The following is a 20,917-nucleotide window of genomic DNA, read 5'->3' as shown; positions in this document are numbered from 1 at the left end:
ATGCTTGATTATGTAATGTAACGTAACATAATGTAACGCTTGATTACATAATGTAGCATAACGTAATTTAACTTATCGCTTGATTACGTAATGTAACATAACATAATGTAATGCTTGATTACATAATGTAACATAACGTAATGTAACTTATCGCTTGATTATGCAACGTAATGTAGCGCTTGATTACGTAACGTAATGTAACGCTTCATTATGTAATTCAACGTAACGTAATGTAACGCTTGATTATGTAATGTAACGTAATTTAACACTTGATTACATAATGTAACGTAACGTAACGCTCGATTACGTAACGTAATGTAACGCTTCATTACGTAATTCAACGTAACGTAATGTAACGCTTGATTATGTAATGTAACGTAATTTAACCCTTGATTACGTAATGTAACGTAACGTAATGTAACGTAACGTTTGATTACGTAACGTAATGTAACGTAACGTTTGATTACTGTGCTGCGTTCTGACGTGCCGAATGGGAAACGCGCATTTAAAGAACTCTTAAATGATGAACCACACGATTGAGAAACACATTTAATGCACGAATAAAACACTAACTCAACAGTTCTCACCACGTGTGTATCCTGTAAACACACACATAACTAACTAACATGTGAAGAGAAAGTTGAATGGTGGGTGCCACCACTTTGTATCTGCCACTGGACTGCATCCAATATCACAGCATATAACATATTGTTACGGTTTTTAGAACCTCCACTTTGTAAAATAATAATTCTTGTAAATATCCCCCTTTGTAAAGGTTGCACCCTAGTTAGGCCATGTACAACACGTGGAACACCATAGAAACCTCTTTAGTTATCTCATTAGTATGTGTTTCAGTTAAGGATCTGTTCCCAATAGTTTGACTCTGCGTTGTATTAATCAAATAACCTAGCCCCCTTCTCAAATTCCCATCCTATTCATTTTGCGGCTTTGCCCTCTCCAAATTGTATTACGCGCCTCTGCCAGCCGCAGCCGCCTCAGCGTTTACTGCCTTTTGGTTGTTCGCTGCCAGCCGCCATAAGCCACGCGGCCGAGTTGGAAAAGAAGGGGGAGGAGCGCCAGGAACGAAGGGGTGGCCCATCAACGCACCATCAAGGGGCGGACCGGTGAGCCCTCACGACCAATCAGGGCCGAGGCAAGCTCACCGATGGGCGTATCCAAAAGGCAAGCGGCTTAATACATGAGCGGCCAATATAAGCGGCTGCGTGGGACTACTTGAAGAGATGAGTGAGGGGGACCAGATGAGAGATGAGTCGTGCGACAGAGTGGTGAAGGAGTCCTTGCTTGCCGTTTTCACGAACTGTTGGAGGCGCGCAACTGGTTGAAGGCAAAGGAGTCAATCTATTACGTATGCAGCATCCCAGTCTCTCCCCCGCGATATAATTGTCCGGTCGCGTTCAACGACACGCGGAGCTGTTTGCCAGGTTTCGCCTCGAACCCGGAGCGCGAGGTCGGAGCCGGACCTCGACGCCTACCATCTACCTGGACCCTTCTCTTCCTTCCTACCATCCCTGCCATCCCATCCTCCCGTGTAAGTGTGTTTGTTCTGTCCTGGGAGTGTTATCTAAGACTGTATAAGGCTGCCCTGTGTTACTGCTTCTTCCTCTTCAACTGTATATTATTTACCTTTCGTTTCCTCTTCTAGTACTGTATAATAAATTCTTTGTTCTTTCTTTACCCCTTGGTTTCGTCTCATCCGATCACTTTCGTCCTGTCCCCAATTTAATATACGTGGCACGATTTGGCAGAACCGCTCAGGGTCGGGTTTAGTCTTCTTGTTAACGGCCCGAGTCACAGCTCGCTTCGCTCGGCGCATCCATTACAGCCGCGGCTTGGGCGGGGCTCATTTCCTCGCTTATCGGAAAGTGCTGGTAATTAGGTAATAGGAGCAATTGGCCTACCACCCTATTCAGCGCTGACCGTAAGTGACGTCATAGCTCCAGGAACGGAGGATCGGCCAGTGTAAAAGACAAGGGGATTAACCTCCCCTTGATAAGGGGAGCGCCGACCCCCGGTTCCGCAACAATATCATTGAAAATCCGAAGGGGGAGGGGGTACACATCCCCTGCAACTCCACTCCACCGCCCCCACCCCTGGATCCGCCAATAGGTCGCGACTCGCGGCAGTTGATCTCTGACCTATCCTGTCAGCCTGGTTTTAAATTATCACGATAAATTATACTTTTAAAACATATGGTAGAAATGCCATTTGTAATAATAGTGCAGCAGATAAAAACAAAAATTGTGCCTTTTATGAGAAAAGCATGAAATTTGTAACATAGTTAGTGCATACCATAAGGTTTATTTTCAGTTTTGGAGGGAAGTCAGATTTGACCTCTGAGGACCGTGAGAGGTCAAATCCAATATGGCCGCCAGTTCACCGGGTCTAATGTTCAAACGCGCTTAATTTTGGAACCAAACAGTGTAGAAAAACATTATAGGTGTCATTTCCAACTAAATTGGGGATGCCCATTCATTTGGTGATACTTTTGAGATCGCCAGAACTCAAGGACATGCATTTAGGTCAAGGTCAAATTACGTTAAATATCTATTTTTATGATACTGCAGTTGGAACTGCTATTGGAAAAAGTTCATTTGAACTTTTAAAACTTTATTTTTTTCAGGTACAGGGAGGGATAGGTACAGAACACCCAAAGATCAGAAATGATGAAAAAAAGTGTTTACACTGCAAGGAATGATGCAATAACCTCTGAAAAAATAACTGTAGTTAACCAAGTATGTCCACAAAAGCTTACATTAAATCAAGTGCAATGATGAAAATTGGTAATGATCAAAATCTAACAATCTCCAGAACAGAAGCACAGTGCAGGGCACTTGAGTGCAGCTTTGGCACACTTGCAGCGTCCAGTGCATCCTTTTTGCAGCGACAGTGGATCAATTCATGGCACGACTTTGATGCTTCAGGGAGAGTGGTCCAAAGAGGCTGCCACCCAGTTGTTTCCTTTATCCAGCCCCAGTCAGATGGCTCTGGCATCTCTGGATCCATGACCAATGCCTGGTTCCAACAGTTGGCCTGGTAGCAAGTGCGCTTGATGTGCTGCTTCAGTGCTGCCTGGGTTGGAGGAATGTTCTCTAGACTTCTAGACTTCTGTGTGAAGAGCTGCTTCCTGGCATCATTCACTTCCGTGCTCTCACTGGTTCGGTCGTACATCAGCACCACAAATCGCTCTAGCAGTAACATTGATCCTTCACTGACCTCACTTGGCATGCATAGGAGTTCATTGAAAGCATCATTCACCTCTGGGAAAGACTTCCAAGTTTCCCAGGCAGTCTTCTTTCCTCTGCCAGCAAATACAGATACAGTGTCACACCCGGTGAAAGCGTGAAGGACTGGGAGAGTCAGACACTGTGTTGGATTCATTGTGGCAACCATTTCATGAACAGCTATGTACCGAAAGCTTGACCCGACACCAAAGGCAACCCACAGCTCATCAGGAGCTGTCTTGCTGAATGAAGCCACAGCCAGTACCACCACATCAGTATCAACGGTACGTATGGTCACCTTCTTACACCCCTTTTGCACAGCATCTGCCACATGCAGAAGTAGACGAGTGTCGGCCTCCTCTTGCGAACATGGGGCAAGGCGGGCCAAGTATGACTCAGCAGGAGAGCAGAGAACTCCACTTCCATCTGTTGCATACAGTTCCTTGCCCTCTGCTAGAGGAAGATGAACAGCTTCGCGTGAAAGGAAAGCAAACAATTCGGTTTTGTTCTCATCGACTCGAAGGAAGTCCTTCCAGTTCTTTGGCATCACAGTAGAAGGAGTCACCCTTTTCCTGGTGCCCTTTCCCCTCTTCTGTCTGGTTGAGGCTTTCAGACTGGCAGGTCGGTATACATCCCAGACAAGGTCAATGCAGCTGCTTTTCTCAAGTTGAGCAGAGATGTATGGTGCAAACACTCTTTCTCCATACTCTTGAAATGTTCTTGATGTTCCAGGGTTTAGGATTTGAACCACAGCTGCACCATCGAGAATTGTTGCATCAGTCACAGGCGTACTGTTGTTTTCAAGCAGATCTGATTCCAGGCAGCGAAGTAGATCTGCTTTAACACCAATTGGCATTTTTCCTCCAGTTGAAAGAGCTGGCGGAGCTGCCAGGTTTTCATGGGAGAAGAAATTGTCAATGTCTCCATCTCGTGCTTGACAGGAGATGTACAGCCTCGAAAAGAGACCACAGTCACTCTTCAGTGCTGCGAGCTGTGCCTTCTGTTTTGACTTAATCTTGACCGGTGGCCCACTGAACAATGGCAACTTGTTCTTTGGAAGTGTTTGTGTGACAGGTGTTGTACACTGTTCTAGCCTTTCTGCCACAAACCTGGTGTACTGCTCCTCACCAAGGGTCTCGATCCTTCTCACAGTTTCGGCCACTTGGGTGTCCATGATGTCCCCTGTGTCAATGACTAGTCGGTCTTGGCTGTGTTCTCGAAATGGATTCCCCATCTCTTCCAATACTGTCACAAGTGCCTTAACCTCCTTCAGGAATGCTGCTTGCACTCCAGGTTGCTGGTCGTGGTGATGGTGTCCAGTGTCACCAGCACCATCCTGTTGCTTTATGGCCTGTTCCTCAAACTCTGTAGTGATCCTGGCAATTTCTGGCCCTGCTACCATCCAGCATCTGAGTGCTCCTGGATTGTTAGTCAATCCAATAGCCCCACCAGCACCTTTCACCATTGCATTGTTCTGCTCATGGGATGTGCTCATGGGACTGGTCAAGTGCCAGATTTCCACAAAATTTCCAGACTTGAATTCTGCTAGGACATCCGGGTTGTTTTCAGCGAGAGTCGTCATATCACGGATGTGTACGGAAAGCCATCTGGAGTAGTGCGTGTGATCTAGAGCGAACATCCAGGGCATGATCTGCGTCAGGGATTCCACATACAGCTGGAAGTTACCTTCACGAAGTGACCTGATGTACCACAGCAAGAGAAGCTCCAATGACAGGGTCTTAAGCCAGTAGTCAAAGTGGACACTGGTCTTTGCCCGCTCTATGCACCACTACTCAAAAGGCAGACTATCTGGTTGCATGGCATCAGTATCATCGGATGTGCAGTCTTCACTGTAAGCTTGTTGGAGGAGTGTATAAAGGCTTGCAGCTGTGACTTGATGTGCATGGCGGGTCTTGGTGACATGGATGGCATGTATGAAGGAATTTGCTGTTCCGGAGCTTGCAATGTCAGCCTGTACCAGGGCGTTTGTCCAGCCACTGTCTTCCAACCAGTCTCCCAGCAACTTCAACGTGGCCATCTCGATGTGTAGACCACCGTACATGATCACAAAGTGATCCTCTCCGTGAGTGGCTGGCCAGGTCCACTGGATCTCTTTAGCAAGGGCATACAGTGGTTGGTCAGCAGCAAGGACAGGCGTCTGACCAGGGTTCAAGTGCTGAACTGCTGCCTTGACGATGTCCATGGAGTGCCGTATCATTGCCACTAAGTGTGTGTTGTCAAGAAACAGAGGAAATAGTGCGTTGATTGCTGCAGGTGGGGTGACAGCTTGGTGTGCGTCAGCGTGGTAGGCAGACCACGATATCCCTCCATCCATTGTAGACATTTCAAGAGCTGTCTTGACTCTGCTGAGCCATGCATACTCATCTTCTGTGGCAGCTGCAGCAGCCATGAGGTTGGAAGCTCTCATGGGACCTTGTACAGCTGGTGCACTAAAGTCCTTTGTCTTGAAGGCAGCTGGTGGTACAATTGTGTAGGCTGATGGCAGAGGTGTCACTGACTTGGTGGAAGAGCCACCCTGACTAATCAATGTTACACCACAATCAGTTCTGCCATGTGTGTGTGACGGATGCTGCATAAGCGAGATTCTGGTGCCGTGGAAGGAATCTTTGGCTGTTGCAGAACTTGGATTGTGGTCGATGTTGTCCACAGCTCTTGTTGTGAACAGTCCATAACGCAACTTTGGTGGGCAAACTACATCTTCTACACTAAAGCTCTGGCAGACACCATTGGCAATGTCTGATGTGAGTTGCAACAGTCTGTCATAGGAGACACACAATCCCAGATTGAGCAGTGTGTCAACCAGCTCTCTACTTCGTGTAACTGCATGGATCTTGAGGGACAGATAGAGTGGGAGTGTAGTTTCTCGGCTGCGGCTGTGACGTGCTGAGCTTGAGGAATCCACGTTTCGTGCATGCTTCACGCTGTTGAACACCATCAATTGGGAGATTGCTAGGGCAGGTTTTGTGGTGGTTGTGTGGACCAGCTGTGTCTGATGCTTGATGTTTGCCCCATCGAGTATCATGTTGACTAGAGCTAAGAGGGATGGTGGCACAGCCTCCTGTTGGCAGTTTGCCTGGAACGACCCATCAAAGGAGAAACTTGAGTCAAAGATCTCTTTGCGCACCACCTGTGCTGCTCGCATTAAGTGCATGGCATCACTGTCATGATAACAGGCCATCTTGAGGGCTGGTCCAATGTCCTTCTCAAAACTTAGAAGTGTGTCTCTTCCCTGTGAATATGTCCTCAGATCAGGAAGCGCAGAAAGCAGCCTGCTTTTCAGTCTGGTAGTGTGAATCCGTTCCCCTACAGTCAGACCAAGCTGCTCCAGTCTGACCTTGTACAGCTGAGCGATGTCTATCAGTTTGAAGACAGGAGCACTGTCTTCATTACTATTCATGTCTTCCAAGAATGCCACTAGCTCAGCAAAGGCTATGCCATGCAGGCAAGAATCATCTCCATCATTGCCTTTGGGTGCAGCCTGCCTGGCTCTGTTGTACAGTGAATGCAGACAGTCATGATGGTACTTGGCCTCAATGGCAATCATGTCTCCTGCTGCAAGCTTGGCCAGCAGAGCAGTGTCCTCAACTTCAAGGGCACACCTCCGCACATTTGTGTCAATGTTGTAGGTTGATGCTTTATGTAAGCCTGCAGAAGCAGCAGGCTTATTGCAGAAGAAACAAGTAGGCTCTGTGGACTGTGGATGGCTGTGAGCAGATCGCGTGTGCACAGTAGAGGTACTTCGTTGTTGTCCTGTAGTTAATTCTCCCCGACGTTGCTCGTCAAACGCCTTTTTGTTGAATTTTAGCAGACATTTCTTGTGTACTCAGCCCTGTGTGCCTTCAGAGTGGATTCTATGCCATCTCCGTCATCCAATAGCTCCAGGTTGATGTCCATTGGCATGTGCTGAAGGGTCTGGAACTGGAGAAGGTCTTCTGCTAAGGATGCATAGCCACTACCTACAGGCAGGCTGATTCGTTGATCTGAGCGGACATTGTAAAGATTCGTCTGTTACTACTTGGCAGAGGACGCAAATGTCCCAGTTAGTGCTTGGGGCTAGCTTGGATTGCTTGGATGTAGAGGGCTGGGTAGGGCCCATCAGGATGTGACGCTTTGGCATGGTTGCGACAAAATCACCACGGCAGGAGAGGGGATTCTGAAACACAAAAAACACAATGTTAACACCAACCACCATACCCCATTTTACATCGAGGGTATTTACTTAAGTGAGGTGGATAACCACAACAATTGTGCATCTTATGCGAAAAGCAGGACATTTATAACATAGTTAGTGCATACCATTAGGTTTATTTTAAGATATCTGCATACTTGGGATACTTCATTCTTGACCTTATTTTTTGGTCAGTTTTGACCTTGACCGTGACCTAAATGCATTTCCTTCAATTCTGGCGATCTCAAAAGTATCACCAAATGAATGGCCATCCTCAATTTATTTGGAAATGATACCTTAAATGTTTTTCTACGCTGTTTGGTTCCAAAATTAAGCGCGTTTGAACATTACCCCTGGGGAACTGGCGGCCATCTTGTATTTGACCTCTCACGGTCCTCAGAGGTCAAATCTGACTTCCCTCCACATCTGAAAATAAACCTTATGGTATATACTGGAGTCCCTGTATATAGAGAGTTGTGTCAACTCAAATTTGGACGCCATTTTGTGTCTAAGTGTGTCGGATTAGATATACATGTACATTCGCGACATGGGGTGATATATTCTAAACCTGCTAAAAAAAAATTTACTACACATATTTAGTCTTATTATTACATACAGGTGATATTTGTTTTGTCAAAAACTCAGCTATTGCCGTGAAAAAGAGCTGTGTGGTGATATTAAAAGTGGTATGGCAATGCATATTACAAGCCAACACTGCATATAAGAGCTAACATTATAAGTAAGACAAACCAATGCTGTCGTTCTCTGAATTTTAATAACTTTTAGAAAGGAGTGTGGACATATCCAATATTTTTTAAAGGGTGCCGAGAGCAATTCCGGTGTAGGACTTCCAGCCGACATATAGTCTAACACACTTAAAACAAATTCTGTACGTGGTATTGCCATATTTCTATAGTGTACAACTTTAGTTTTATCGACATTTATATTCAATTTCCATTGTAATGATTTAACAAGCTGCAAGTCAGCTTCTGTCTCTGACATAAGGAAAACGTCATCGGCATCTAGTAAGATTGAAACGTTCATTTATTACTACACCCTTGCCCAGAACTCTGATGGATATTGCCTGATCGATTAATATGTTTCATAGCTGGCGACTTAATTAACACTTAATTTTCGACTGCGCCAAGCCGTAATTAAACAGAGAAAAAACTTTAAAAAATACCTGCAGTGTGCACGGTTCGTCTAGTCGAACAGATATGGAAAAGCACAGATAAGACGTCGTATTCACCATAACTTGTTTAATTTCACCAGGAACACGATGAGGCCAACACCCCAACACAGTAAACATTCAGTACAAAACTTGGTTCATACATTCAGTACAGAACATGATTCATACATTCAGACCGTAAGAAAACTCTGCCCGTAATACAACACTCTGACCAGACCAACACTTCATCCCACTACGTTCACTCCTCACAAGTGAAACTCATCACTACTCCGTTCACTCCTCACAAGTGAGACTCATCACTACTCTGTTCACTACTCTCATATTGTATGTTTTGGGAACGATAGCTGTCACCAGGTTAAATATATAGGGATTGTCCAATGTGCAAAATCTTCCATCACTACAATTTGGCCATAAATCCCGGGGTGGGAAATATTTGAGCAAATATGCCACAAGACGCATGAGCACTGTACAAAGCAAACAATAACTCGTCAAATTTTGGACGTATGGATGGCTGCACAACCCGCAAAAAAACTGAGCAGGTCCCCCCCTAAAATTGCTTTCATGATTGCCGATTAGGCTAAAGATTTTAAACCAAAAAAATAACTTGCCTCGGAATAAGTTTTGAATGGACGGACAGACAACTGAAAACAAAACGGACCATGAGTTTCCCACCCCTATAAAATCAAAATTAATTCCCTCTGAAAAAGTACAGTGACATTGCCCGCAGACTACCCAACCGCAGACCAGGCAATGTCACTGTACCGGGACATTTCATCAATCAATGACAATATGCGGTCCGCTAGGACTACCCGAAAAAAATTGAGCAGGGTTCTTCCCACGGAAATGCATTTTTGGTCAGCTCCTTGAAGATTATAAACAAACACAAATCACTTCCCTTTAAAAGGGTTTTCAACGGACAGACAACCAAAAAAAAACCGAGCAGATAGAATTGCTTTTGAACATCGATCATCAAGTGGCGTGAGCCTACCTGGCAGAGTCTTGAGGAGTCGATCGCTTTCCAGCTCTTTCGTCTGACTTTCGCTTCCCAAATTTGTCTTCTGACTTTATCACTTGGAAATCTATACATCTTATATTTCCCAGATTGGTTTGAACAACCAAAAGCAGAACAACCAGTCATTTTGTTTGGCAATAAACAACATTCCCGTACCAAGCTGACGTTCACGCACGGTGAAGTTAGACACAAAATGGCGCCACGAAATCACGTGACCAGAAATCTCGGGTCAGCGCATGGCGCAACTCTCTTTATACAGGGACTCTAGTATATACTAACTATGCTAGAAATTTCATGCTTTTCTCAAAAAATGCACAATTTGTTAAAATATGAGAGCTTACTATAAATAAATAGCAATACTAATGTGAATGACAGTATTGACAAATAAACGCTCATACTAGCCGGTGTACAACTCGGGGTTTATAGGAAATTATTTTAAGCGTGGCTCGTTACTTCCTTTTCTCCACTGAAATGTTCGGAGGTTATTTCAGTTTATTGTGAACGTGGCTCGTTTCTACCTTCTCTTAGGTACACGACTCGGGGTTTTATTTTATTTTATTATGAGCTTGGCTCGCCATCAAAAATAATTTTGCCTTCTTTCTGACAGACAGCTTTGTGTGTGTTATTTAATTTTATTGTAAGCGAAGCTTGTTTCTTCCCGTCATTCAACAGCGGCTCAGAAAGAGGACCGTGGTCGTGACAGCAGTAGCACTTCCAGGTGTACCCTGTAGGGGATCGTATCCTGCCTCCTGGTAGCCGGCGATTGACACACCACGCAGGTATGCATAACCCCGATTGTACGGGATAACTGTCGTTAATCGTTGCTTCGTTCACGGTCATGGCTACAAACCCGCGGTGCGGCCCGTGTACTCCAGTCGGCGGTCGCGGCGCATTCTCCCGGCAAGTTACTGGTCAAAACCCTCAAATGTTGAATATCTGGCACAGTGTTCTGCTTTACTGTCGTGTGTGTGTGTGCGCGCGCGGGAGAGGGGTGTGTGTGGGGGGATGGGGACGTGGTGGTGTGTGACAGAGAGAGAGAGAGACAGTGTGTGTGTGTGTGGGGAGGGGGGGTTTTGGGGAGGGGTATGGGTGTGGGGGGGGGGGGGGGTTGTGGTGGGGTGTTGGGGATGGGTGTGGGGGGGGGAGTTATGGGGAGGGGTATGGGTGTGGGGGGGGGGGGGTTGTGGTGGGGTGTTGGGGAGGGGGATGGGTGTGGGGGGGGGGGGGGGAGTTATGGGGAGGGGGATGGGTGTGGGGGGGGGGGGGAGCTATGGGGAGGGGGTCGGTGTGGGGGGGGGGAGCTATGGGGAGGGGGTCGGTGTGGGGGGGGGGCGGATGGGTGTGGGGGTATGGGTGGGAGTGTTTGTCAGTCTCGTTTGGAATGACTCGCAGTGTAAATACCTCTGTTCTTCCATCGGCGAGTTTCGGTTCCTCTATCCTTCATTACACCCTCCTCTCCCTTCCTTTGAGAATCAGCGCTTTCAGAACTTTAGTTCAATCCAAATAATTTTATCGGTCATGAGTTCCAAATACACTTTCAGGATATATTGAATCCAGTTTTTTATAGTCCGACACGATGGTGCAGACGTACTGAACTTCCCTTTGAGATGTCGAGTCTGGGTTCGAGTACCAACCAGGTTATAAATCGTCAGTTTGGTGCATCATAGCCTGGGCGATACATCACGAAGTGTGTACCATCCTCTGAATGTCTGTCAAACTGGGCGTCCTGTTTGATAGTATTAGCTGGGAGACATCAAAGAACCCATGTTGTGTTTCACGAAGAGTAGAGTTATCGCCGGCACACTGTCCAAACAAAAAAAAAAAGAAAAAAAAAGTAAATAAAATAATATAATAAATATAAATAATATAATATATAATATATAATAATAGTAATATAATAATAATATATCATAAATATAAATTAATGAAACAAATTTATGTGAAAATCAGCTCCAGCCGACATCGGGCCTGGCCAACATGTTTGTGAAAGGCTTGGGCCAAAACCTCACCCACGGCCTTGCACACACGAAGGTGAGATTAACCGTGGCCGTTTATTTATAATTTGTAAGCTACAGGTAACTGTGTTATGCCTGGGGTTTGTTGCATTCACCTGCTAAACCACCAGGACTCGTTCTAAACTGATGTATATCCAGTTGTACGTCTGGCTTGGCCAGGCGGTTTGTGAAAGACTTGGTCCAAAAACATTATTGGCTGACCCCATGAGGATTTGGGAATATTTGGGACCATGAAAGAAGAATAGGTAGTAGTAGATCCTAATGGATTGGTCCAAGATCATCAATTTATTGCATACGCAAGGATGATGTGCTCCAAACACAAAGGCGAACAGTGCTGTGTTTTGAATCGAATCTGAATGGATCCAGGTGGGAATACACTTTTTGCGGATTGTGGGATGCTGTGTTTTATTTCATGTCTGACACTCGCCATCTCCCAATCCCCTTTCTCTCTTTCTTGTAATTCAAAGCAATATTTCATTTGGCATGAATGGATTTAAAAAGTCCCGTTCAGCTTAATTAAATTTATTTTGAGCGTTTATCTTATCTTATCAAAAAGCCTGGTGTTGGCTTAGCGGTTAGTGCCGGCTTGGGATCCTTGGATCCTGGTTTCGAATCCCGGTCGATCGCTGAATTAACACCAGGGGGGTTGACTCAGTCTGTCATCCTTCCGAGGTCGGCAAATTGAGTACCAGCTTGCTGGGATGAATGATCCCGGTGTATACCCCGGTTTGGAATAGGTACACCGTATCCCTGCGCATCGTAAGAGGCGACCAAGGGTTGGCGTCAGGAAGGGCATCCGGCCATAAAACACTGCCTCAAACAGGGAACCATGATTGTCATGGGGCCCGCAAGGCTAACCCCCGCTCTAGCGGGGAAAAATGGCCTTTAAAATGATCATTCATTCATTCATCTTATCAAAGCTATTGCATGTATATATACTGAAACGCAAAAGAAACTTACCACCTTTGAAACCTTTAAATATAAACAATAACACTGCGTGTAGTAAATGTGTGAACTTATTTGTGGACAATAGTGTCCTCACTGTCAGACAAAACGTTCACGGATGGTCACTTGAACCTTCAATGGTCACTTCATAGCACAGCTGTTGAACAGCCGTTTTGACTGTCAGTGATTAGCCAAGGGGTACGGGATGATTTTAATGAGCTGCACGTGATGTCGTGATATTGGCTTTAAAAAGGCCAGTGCAAAATGGGCATTTTGACCGAAAAATTTGACCATTTTGACCAACTTCAAAAAGACCGAAAACGCAAAAGAAACTTACCACCTTTGAAACCTTTAAATATCAACAATAACACTGCGTGTAGTAAATGTGTGAACTTATTTGTGGACAATAGTGTCCTCACTGTCAGACAAAACGGTCACGGATGGTCACTTGAACCTTCAATGGTCACTACATAGCACAGCTGTTGAACAGCCGTTTTGACTGTCAGTGATTAGCCAAGGGGTACGGGATGATTTTAATGAGCTGCACGTGATGTCTTGATATTGGCTTTAAAAAGGCCAGTGCAAAATGGGCATTTTGACCGAAACATTTGACCATTTTGACCAACTTCAAAAAGACCGAAAACGCAAAAGAAACATCACTTGTTTGAAATGTAATAAAATTATAACAGTTCAAAATAAAACAAACCAACAATTGCTAATTGAAACATTGGCATTTTATTGATGACATGTCAAGTTTTTGACCAAGATACACCATCTCATCAGTTTGTTCTACAGTACAGAACAGTACAGGGTGCAATGTCAGTCCCCTTTCAATCGCGTGTGTGGCCACCATTGTTTTGGATACAGGCAGTGCATCGTCGGCGTATACTGCCTACCAGTCTTTGGATGGATTGCTGCTGGATTCTGTCCCACTCAGTCCTCAATGTCTGAAGCAGCTCTGCCCGTGTCCTGGCCCTGCCAACTACGCGTCTCCCAAGCTCATCCCACAGGTGCTCTATGGGATTCAGGTCAGGGGAGAGCGCAGGCCACTGCATGGTGTTGATGTTCTCGCCTTGGAGAAATGCAGTGGTAAAGCGAGCAGCATGGGGACGAGCGTTGTCATGCTGAAAGGTTCTCAGTTCTGGGTGGTCTAGCAGGAATGGCAGCAGATGAGGTCGCAGGATGTTATCCACATACCACTGGGCATTAAGATTCCCATCCACAACCACCAGTGGCGTCCTGTACCGGCCTGATATGGCGGCCCACACCATCACACTTGGGCCACCCCACCTGTTGGCTTGACGCACGCAACAATCGGCATATCGCTCGCCAGTTCTTCTCCAGACACGCTCACGCCCATCAGGACTATCCACGCAGAACCTTGACTCATCGCTGAAAGCGACCTCGTTCCACTGCGGCAAGGTCCACCGCTGATGCTGCTGGCACCATCTCTGTCGGTTGCGGCGATGGGCAGCCGTCATCACGGGGCCTCTGTATGGTCTTCTGGCAGTCAGACCATAGTCATGCAGTCGTCTTCGTGCAGTATCATTGGAGATCCGTGGGTTTGCACGCCCCGGAGTTTCTGCCGCAGTGTGGGATGCTGGACGGAATCGATCCCGCAGGTGACTTCGGACCATCTGCCTGTCCTGCCTTGCAGTGGTGACTCTTGGCCTCCCTGATCGAGGTCTGTCATCTGCAGAGTTGTGGAGGGTGTCTGTCCACCAGGGCCGATATCGTGTGGTGTGAACAGCCAAGGCGACGTGCCACCTAACGGTAGCTCAGTCCGCCTTGCAGCATGCCCAGGGCACGCTGCCGTTGATCCCTTGACAATCGTGGCATGTTGATTGAAATGCCCATTTTGCACTGGCCTTTTTAAAGCCAATATCAAGACATCACGTGCAGCTCATTAAAATCATCCCGTACCCCTTGGCTAATCACTGACAGTCAAAAAGGCTGTTCAACAGCTGTGCTATGAAGTGACCATTGAAGGTTCAAGTGACCATCCGTGACCGTTTTGTCTGACAGTGAGGACACTATTGTCCACAAATAAGTTCACACATTTACTACACGCAGTGTTATTGTTGATATTTAAAGGTTTCAAAGGTGTTAAGTTTCTTTTGCGTTTTCGGTCTTTTTGAAGTTGGTCAAAATGGTCAAATTTTTCGGTCAAAATGCCCATTTTGCACTGGCCTTTTTAAAGCCAATATCAAGACATCATGTGCAGCTCATTAAAATCATCCCATACCCCTTGGCTAATCACTGACAGTCAAAACGGCTGTTCAACAGCTGTGCTATGAAGTGACCATTGAAGGTTCAAGTGACCATCCGTGACCGTTTTGTCTGACAGTGAGGACACTATTGTCCACAAATAAGTTCACACATTTACTACACGCAGTGTTATTGTTGATATTTAAAGGTTTCAAAGGTGGTAAGTTTCTTTTGCGTTTCAGTATATGTACGCATGCATATCTTATATGAGAGCACATACTATTAAATATCCAAAGGAACACACTATTAAAAGTTATCTGCTAAACAGGCCTGCTCGAGCACACGATTAAAATTTATCTGCTATACATGCGTACTCGAACACACTATTAAAAGTTATCTGCTAAACATGCGTGCTCGAACACACTATTAAAAGTTATCTGCTAAACATGCGTACTCGAACACACTATTAAAAGTTATCTGCTAAACATGCGTGCTCGAACACACGATTAAAAGTTATCTGCTAAACATGCGTACTCGAACACACTATTAAAAGTTATCTGCTAAACATGCGTGCTCGAACACACTATTAAAAGTTATCTGCTAAACATGCGTACTCGAACACACTATTAAAAGTTATCTGCTAAACATGCGTGCTCGAACACACTATTAAAGTTATCTGCTAAACTTGCGTGCTCGAACACAATATTAAAAGTTATCTGCTAAACATGCGTACTCGAACACACTATTAAAAGTTATCTGCTAAACATGCGTGCTCGAACACACTTAAAAGTTATCTGCTAAACATGCGTACTCGAACACACTATTAAAAGTTATCTGCCAAACATGCGTGCTTGAACACGCCATTAAAAGTTATCTGCTAAATATGCGTGCTTCAACACGCCATTAAAAGTTTTCTGCTAAACTAAACATGCGTGCTTGAACACACTATTTAAAGTTATCTGCTAAACATGCATGCTTGAACACACTATTAAAAGTTATCTGCTAAACATGCATGCTTGAACACACTATTAAAAGTTATTTGCTCAACATGCATGCTCGAACACACTATTAAAAGTTATCTGCTAAACATGCGTGCTTGAACACACCATTAAAAGTTATCTGCTAAACATGCGTGCTTGAACACGCCATTAAAAGTTTTCTGCTAAACTAAACATGCGTGCTTGAACAACAACAACAACAACAACAACAACAACAACAACATGCATTTAAGGCCATTTTCCCTGCCAGAGCGGGGGTTAGCCTATGTTAGCCTACTAGAGCATGCTTGAACACACTATTAAAAGTTGTCTGCTAAACATGTGTGCTTGAACACACCATTAAAAGTTATCTGCCAAACATGCGTGCTTGAACACGCTATTAAAAGTTATCTGCTAAACATGCGTGCTTGAATACGCCATTAAAAGTTTTCTGCTAAACTAAACATGCGTGCTTGAACACACTATTTAAAGTTATCTGCTAAACATGCGTGCTTGAACACACTATTAAAAGTTATCTGCTAAACATGCATGCTTGAACACACTATTAAAAGTTATTTGCTCAACATGCGTGCTCGAACACACTATTAAAAGTTATCTGCTAAACATGCGTGCTTGAACACACCATTAAAAGTTATCTGCTCAACATGCGTGCTCGAACACACTATTAAAAGTTATCTGCTAAACATGCGTGCTTGAACACACCATTAAAAGTTATCTGCTAAACATGCGTGCTTGAACACGCCATTAAAAGTTTTCTGCTAAACTAAACATGCGTGCTTGAACAACAACAACAACAACAACATGCATTTTAAGGCCATTTTCCCTGCCAGAGCGGGGGTTAGCCTATGTTAGCCTACTAGAGCATGCTTGAACACACTATTAAAAGTTATTTGCTCAACATGCGTGCTCGAACACACTATTAAAAGGTATCTGTTAAACATGTGTGCTCGAACATACTATTAAAATGTATCTGTTAAACATGCGTGCTTGAACACACTATTAAAAGGTTTCTGCTGAACTAAACATGCGTGCTCGAACACACTATTAGAAGTTATCTGCTAAACATGCATGCTCGAACAACAGCAACAACAACAACAAGCATTTTAAGGCCATTTTCCCTGCTAGAGCGGGGGTTAGCCTTGCGGTCCCCATGACAATCTTCTTATTTTGCCCTATTTTCTGCATCTCCCCTTGTTAACCCCCTTGCCCGCATTTATTCTTCCACCATATTTCGCGAAGTCTTTCTCGGTCTTCCCCATCCTCTACTTCCTTCTACATTCATTTCCATCACTCTTCTCAACCAGTCACTTTCATCCTTCCTCAACACATGACCAAACCATCTCAACCTGTTTCTCTTCACAGCATCCATCACAGGCTCTATTCCCATCATCTTTCGCAATTCATCATTTGTCTTCCTCTCTCTCAACGATACTCCACACATCCACCGAACCATTCGCATTTCCACCCTTTCCAGCCTTCGTTGCTGCTCTACGTTCATTACCCATGTCTCGCTCCCATAAATCATAACACTTCTCACACATGCAGCATACACCTTTCCCTTCAGCTTCAACGACACTCCCCTCCTCGTCAGCATGCCACTCAGTTCCCGAAACTTCTTCCATGCACATCTCACTCTTGCTCCTTTGCCGATTCTGATCTACCTTCTCCATTCAACATGTCTCCTAGGTAGCAAAATGTTTTCACACCTTCCAGCTTCATGCCGTCTCCAAGATCCAACTCAACATTTCCTCCATCTGCAGCTCCCTCTGTGCACACCTTGCATTTGAATGTAACTGCCACACTGGTTAATGACCCTCTCAGACCACTACATTTTTGATGAACCCACTCTGCGCACATTGTACATTGAATGGAGTTCACTCCGACATCCTTCCTGCACACAGCACATTGAGAGATTGGATGAAAAGCGATATATAACGTGATATTTTAAAAAGTTATGGACGAGTTATGACTAAACTTGGGGGATGAGTTGGTTAGGTGACAAGAGCAAGCCAATTCGATTTTGGTTCAGGTCCGATTCCAGATCTGGCCTATCAGTGGGATACATAGCATGGACTGTTCAGCCTGGCGGAGGTATGCGCTCTACTGAGTGCCGTTCTAGTTTTTTGCTGTTTTTATCATAGCATACATCGCTGTTGTAAAATAACATTCCAAAAATATGAACTTTACTCGCAGTCATATTGGTGCCCTCCTAGTGAGGACACTTTTTCTTTCTTGGCATTTCAGATGTTGTCAGTTACTCTCTGCTAAGGGCATCAGAATATCTCAAAAGGTTGTGGACGGATTCGGCCATAATTCTGCTGGACATGTTGGGTGTTTGACAAGGACGAATCGATTAGATTTAGGTGAGGATCCAGATCTGGATCTGGTTACAACCGTTTTATTTAAATAAAGTGAACCTTCACCATTGAGAGATTGGGGCAAAAACGATATACACTATAGCATGGTATTTCATAAAGATGTGGACGAGTTGTGACAAAACTTGGTTGATGAGTTGGGTAGGTGACAAGAACTAGCTGATTAGATTTTGGTTCAGGTCCAAGTCCAGATCTGGCCTATCAGAGGGATAGAACACTTAAACTTGTCAGCCCGGTGAAGGTATTTAGCCTATGGAAACACTGAAACTAGCAAGTAAGATGGTTGGATTTGGAAGGGTTAATGGGGGTAATTTTATAAATATTACGTGGAAGGTTTGGGGGAGGCGTCTCTACCTAGCAAGTGTGGTAAGTGTAGTCTTTTGTGTAGGTTAGATTTCCATCTTACAGGGACCTGTCAGACAGAGTAAGTTGTTTGTTGCATGCAACGTTGAGGAGGTAGCGTATGTAATTTATAGACAGGGTAGGCAGAGTAATTTTGTATGTGTAAACACCTTGTTTGTGGGCGAGCCAGGTGAGGAATTCCTGTCATATGAAATGGCCATTACGGCACAGTGTGCTGTGGAGCCCAGAAGAAACAATTTGAGTTGCTTTTTATCCTTGGGTGGGACGGCCCGGAGGAGGAATCAGTCCAGGAGGAAGTGGAGGACATACAAGCTGTTCACGGAGGAGTTTGTGATGCAGAACATTCTTGTGCTTTTATAAAAGAGTTTGGGGATTGACTCGAGCTTTTATTACCCTGATTTTTGAGAGGGGAAGAAGTGACCGCTAGAGAGGAAGAAAAAAAACCTTAGGGATAGAGGAGAGACAGGAGAGCTCCATGTGCAGAGAGTGAAAAGAAGCACCTTGATGAGGAGGGAAAAGGGCCTACCGGGCGGCCTTCTCTGGAAAGGGCAAAGAGTGCCACAAGGGCTGGTTGAGGGACTGATTGTCCCTGGTGCACTGCATGGCTGGTTCAATTCATTGTGCTCTATTTGGCTTCTTCATCTTGGGTGTTACTCGTCGCTAGTGCTCCTCTTGGCTATGTCACCTCATCATGCTCTGTTTGGCTTTTGCATCTTGGGTACTACTTGTCGCTTGTGCTCCTCGTGGCTAGGCCACCTCATCATGCTCTGTTTGGTTGGCTTCTGCATCTTGGGTGTTGCTCATCGCTGGTGCTCCTTGTGTCTTGTTCTCTTTGTCTTCGGACTGCCTCTCGTTGTCTCGCACATGGTTTCCAATGCGGCTGCATTAAGTCCTGCGCCAACCCCTGCACATCATAAGCAAAGGGAAGTCTCACCTGTATTCTTGTCTTGTTGTAAAAGTGTGTTCTGTGGCACCCAGAGTGGGTTAGGTTTCGTGCTTTTTTTCTCTCATCGTCACCTCCACCACTGAAGGTGGATGGAGGTTATGTTTTCACCCAATCTGTCTGTTTGTTACTTGGCAAAAAAAAAAAAAAATTGAAAAGTATGCTGATCACTCGTGTGTGTGTGTGTGTGTGTGTGTGTGTGTGTGTGTGTGTGTGTGTGTGTGTGTGTGTGTGTGTGTGTGTGTGTGTGTGTGTGTGTGTGTGTGTGTGTGTGTGTGTGTGTGTGTGTGTGTGTCCTCACTTATAATTGCCTGCAGGTCGGAATTTTAAACCAATCTTCACAAAACTTCACCAAACGGTAGAGTTTGTGGTCTGACAAAATCCTATATATTTTTGAGGTCAAAAGGTCAACATAGGCCAAAGGTCAACCACTTTCCTTCATATTTTTAAATGCTCAATTTTCATCCGATTGACTTGAAATTTGAATAGGATTAACATAACAGCGAACTGAATTCAACCATCAATTATTTTTGAGATCAACATAGGCCAAAAGGTGAACAACATTTTCAAATTTCTAAAATCCTCAATTTTCATCCAATTGATTTGAAATCTGAATAGGATTTGCATATCAGCTTACTGAAACCAACCACTAACTATTTCTGAGGTCAAAATAGGCCAAAAGGTCAACATATGCACAATTTCTAAAATTGTCAATTTTCATCCGATTAACTTAAAATTTGAAGATGATATGCATATCTGGTCACTGAATTGAACCCCCAACTATTTTTGAGGTCAACATCGGCCAAAATGTCAACATAGGTCAGTTTTCTAAAATCTTCAATTTTCATCCGATTTACTTTTAAATTTGAATAGGATTTTCATATCCACGAACTGAATTCAACACGAACTATTGTTGAGATCAAAATAGGCCGAAGGTCAACCACTTTCCCCAAATTTCTAAAACCCTCAATTTTCATCCAATTGACTTGAAATCTGAATAGTATTTGCATATCAGCTTACTGAAACCAACAATCAACTATTTTTGAGGTCAACATAGGTCAAAAGGTCAACATAGGCCAAATTTCTAAAATTGACAATTTTCATCCGATTAACTTAATTTGAAAAATATTTGCAAATCAGGTCACATAATTCAACCACCAATTATTTGTGAAGTCAAAAAGTTGCTCTACCGAGTGCCATTCTACTTTGTTCTCTTTTGCCAAATGTCGCTCGATGAGTGATTTTTCATCTGTCTGTTTGTTTGTTTGTTTGTGAACAGGATATCTCAAAAAGGTGTTTACATTTTCAGCCGTAATTTGGTGGAGTGGTTGGGTATGTGACAAGGACGAAATGACTATATTTTGGTGAAGATCCGGATCTGGATTTGAGCATTTTAAAGTTATTCTTCACCATTGAGAGATAGGGGAAAAAAAAAACA

At 44.4% G+C, this 20,917-nt stretch overlaps 2 protein-coding genes across 4 annotated transcripts in view; one reads left to right on the top strand and one right to left on the bottom strand.

Moving 5' to 3' along the window:
* Nucleotides 1-5,031: 5,031 nt before the first annotated feature.
* LOC144891311 (uncharacterized) lies at nucleotides 5,032-9,787 on the bottom strand. The gene is made up of 2 exons (XM_078774077.1): nucleotides 9,609-9,787; nucleotides 5,032-7,416 (listed from the first exon to the last, which is right to left on the bottom strand). Exon 2 carries the CDS (start codon nucleotides 6,805-6,807, stop codon nucleotides 5,032-5,034), a length of 1,776 nt encoding a protein of 591 aa, XP_078630203.1. The 5' UTR covers nucleotides 6,808-7,416; nucleotides 9,609-9,787.
* Nucleotides 9,788-10,251: 464 nt separating this feature from the next.
* ASCC3 (activating signal cointegrator 1 complex subunit 3) overlaps nucleotides 10,252-20,917 on the top strand; it is a 221,351-nt gene continuing 210,685 nt past the window's right edge. For all 3 annotated transcript variants that reach the window (XM_078774076.1, XM_068110739.2, XM_068110738.2), the window contains exon 1: nucleotides 10,252-10,411. The gene's annotated coding sequence lies outside the window, so the exon portion shown is untranslated. The remainder of the gene's footprint in view (nucleotides 10,412-20,917) is intronic.

The sequence above is a fragment of the Myxine glutinosa genome, chromosome 3, assembly GCF_964187855.1.
Source record: "Myxine glutinosa chromosome 3, kmMyxGlut1.1, whole genome shotgun sequence".
Taxonomy (NCBI): domain Eukaryota; kingdom Metazoa; phylum Chordata; class Myxini; order Myxiniformes; family Myxinidae; genus Myxine; species Myxine glutinosa.
The sequence above is the reverse complement of the archived record's forward strand: the minus strand, read 5'-3'. Positions and strand labels throughout refer to the sequence as shown.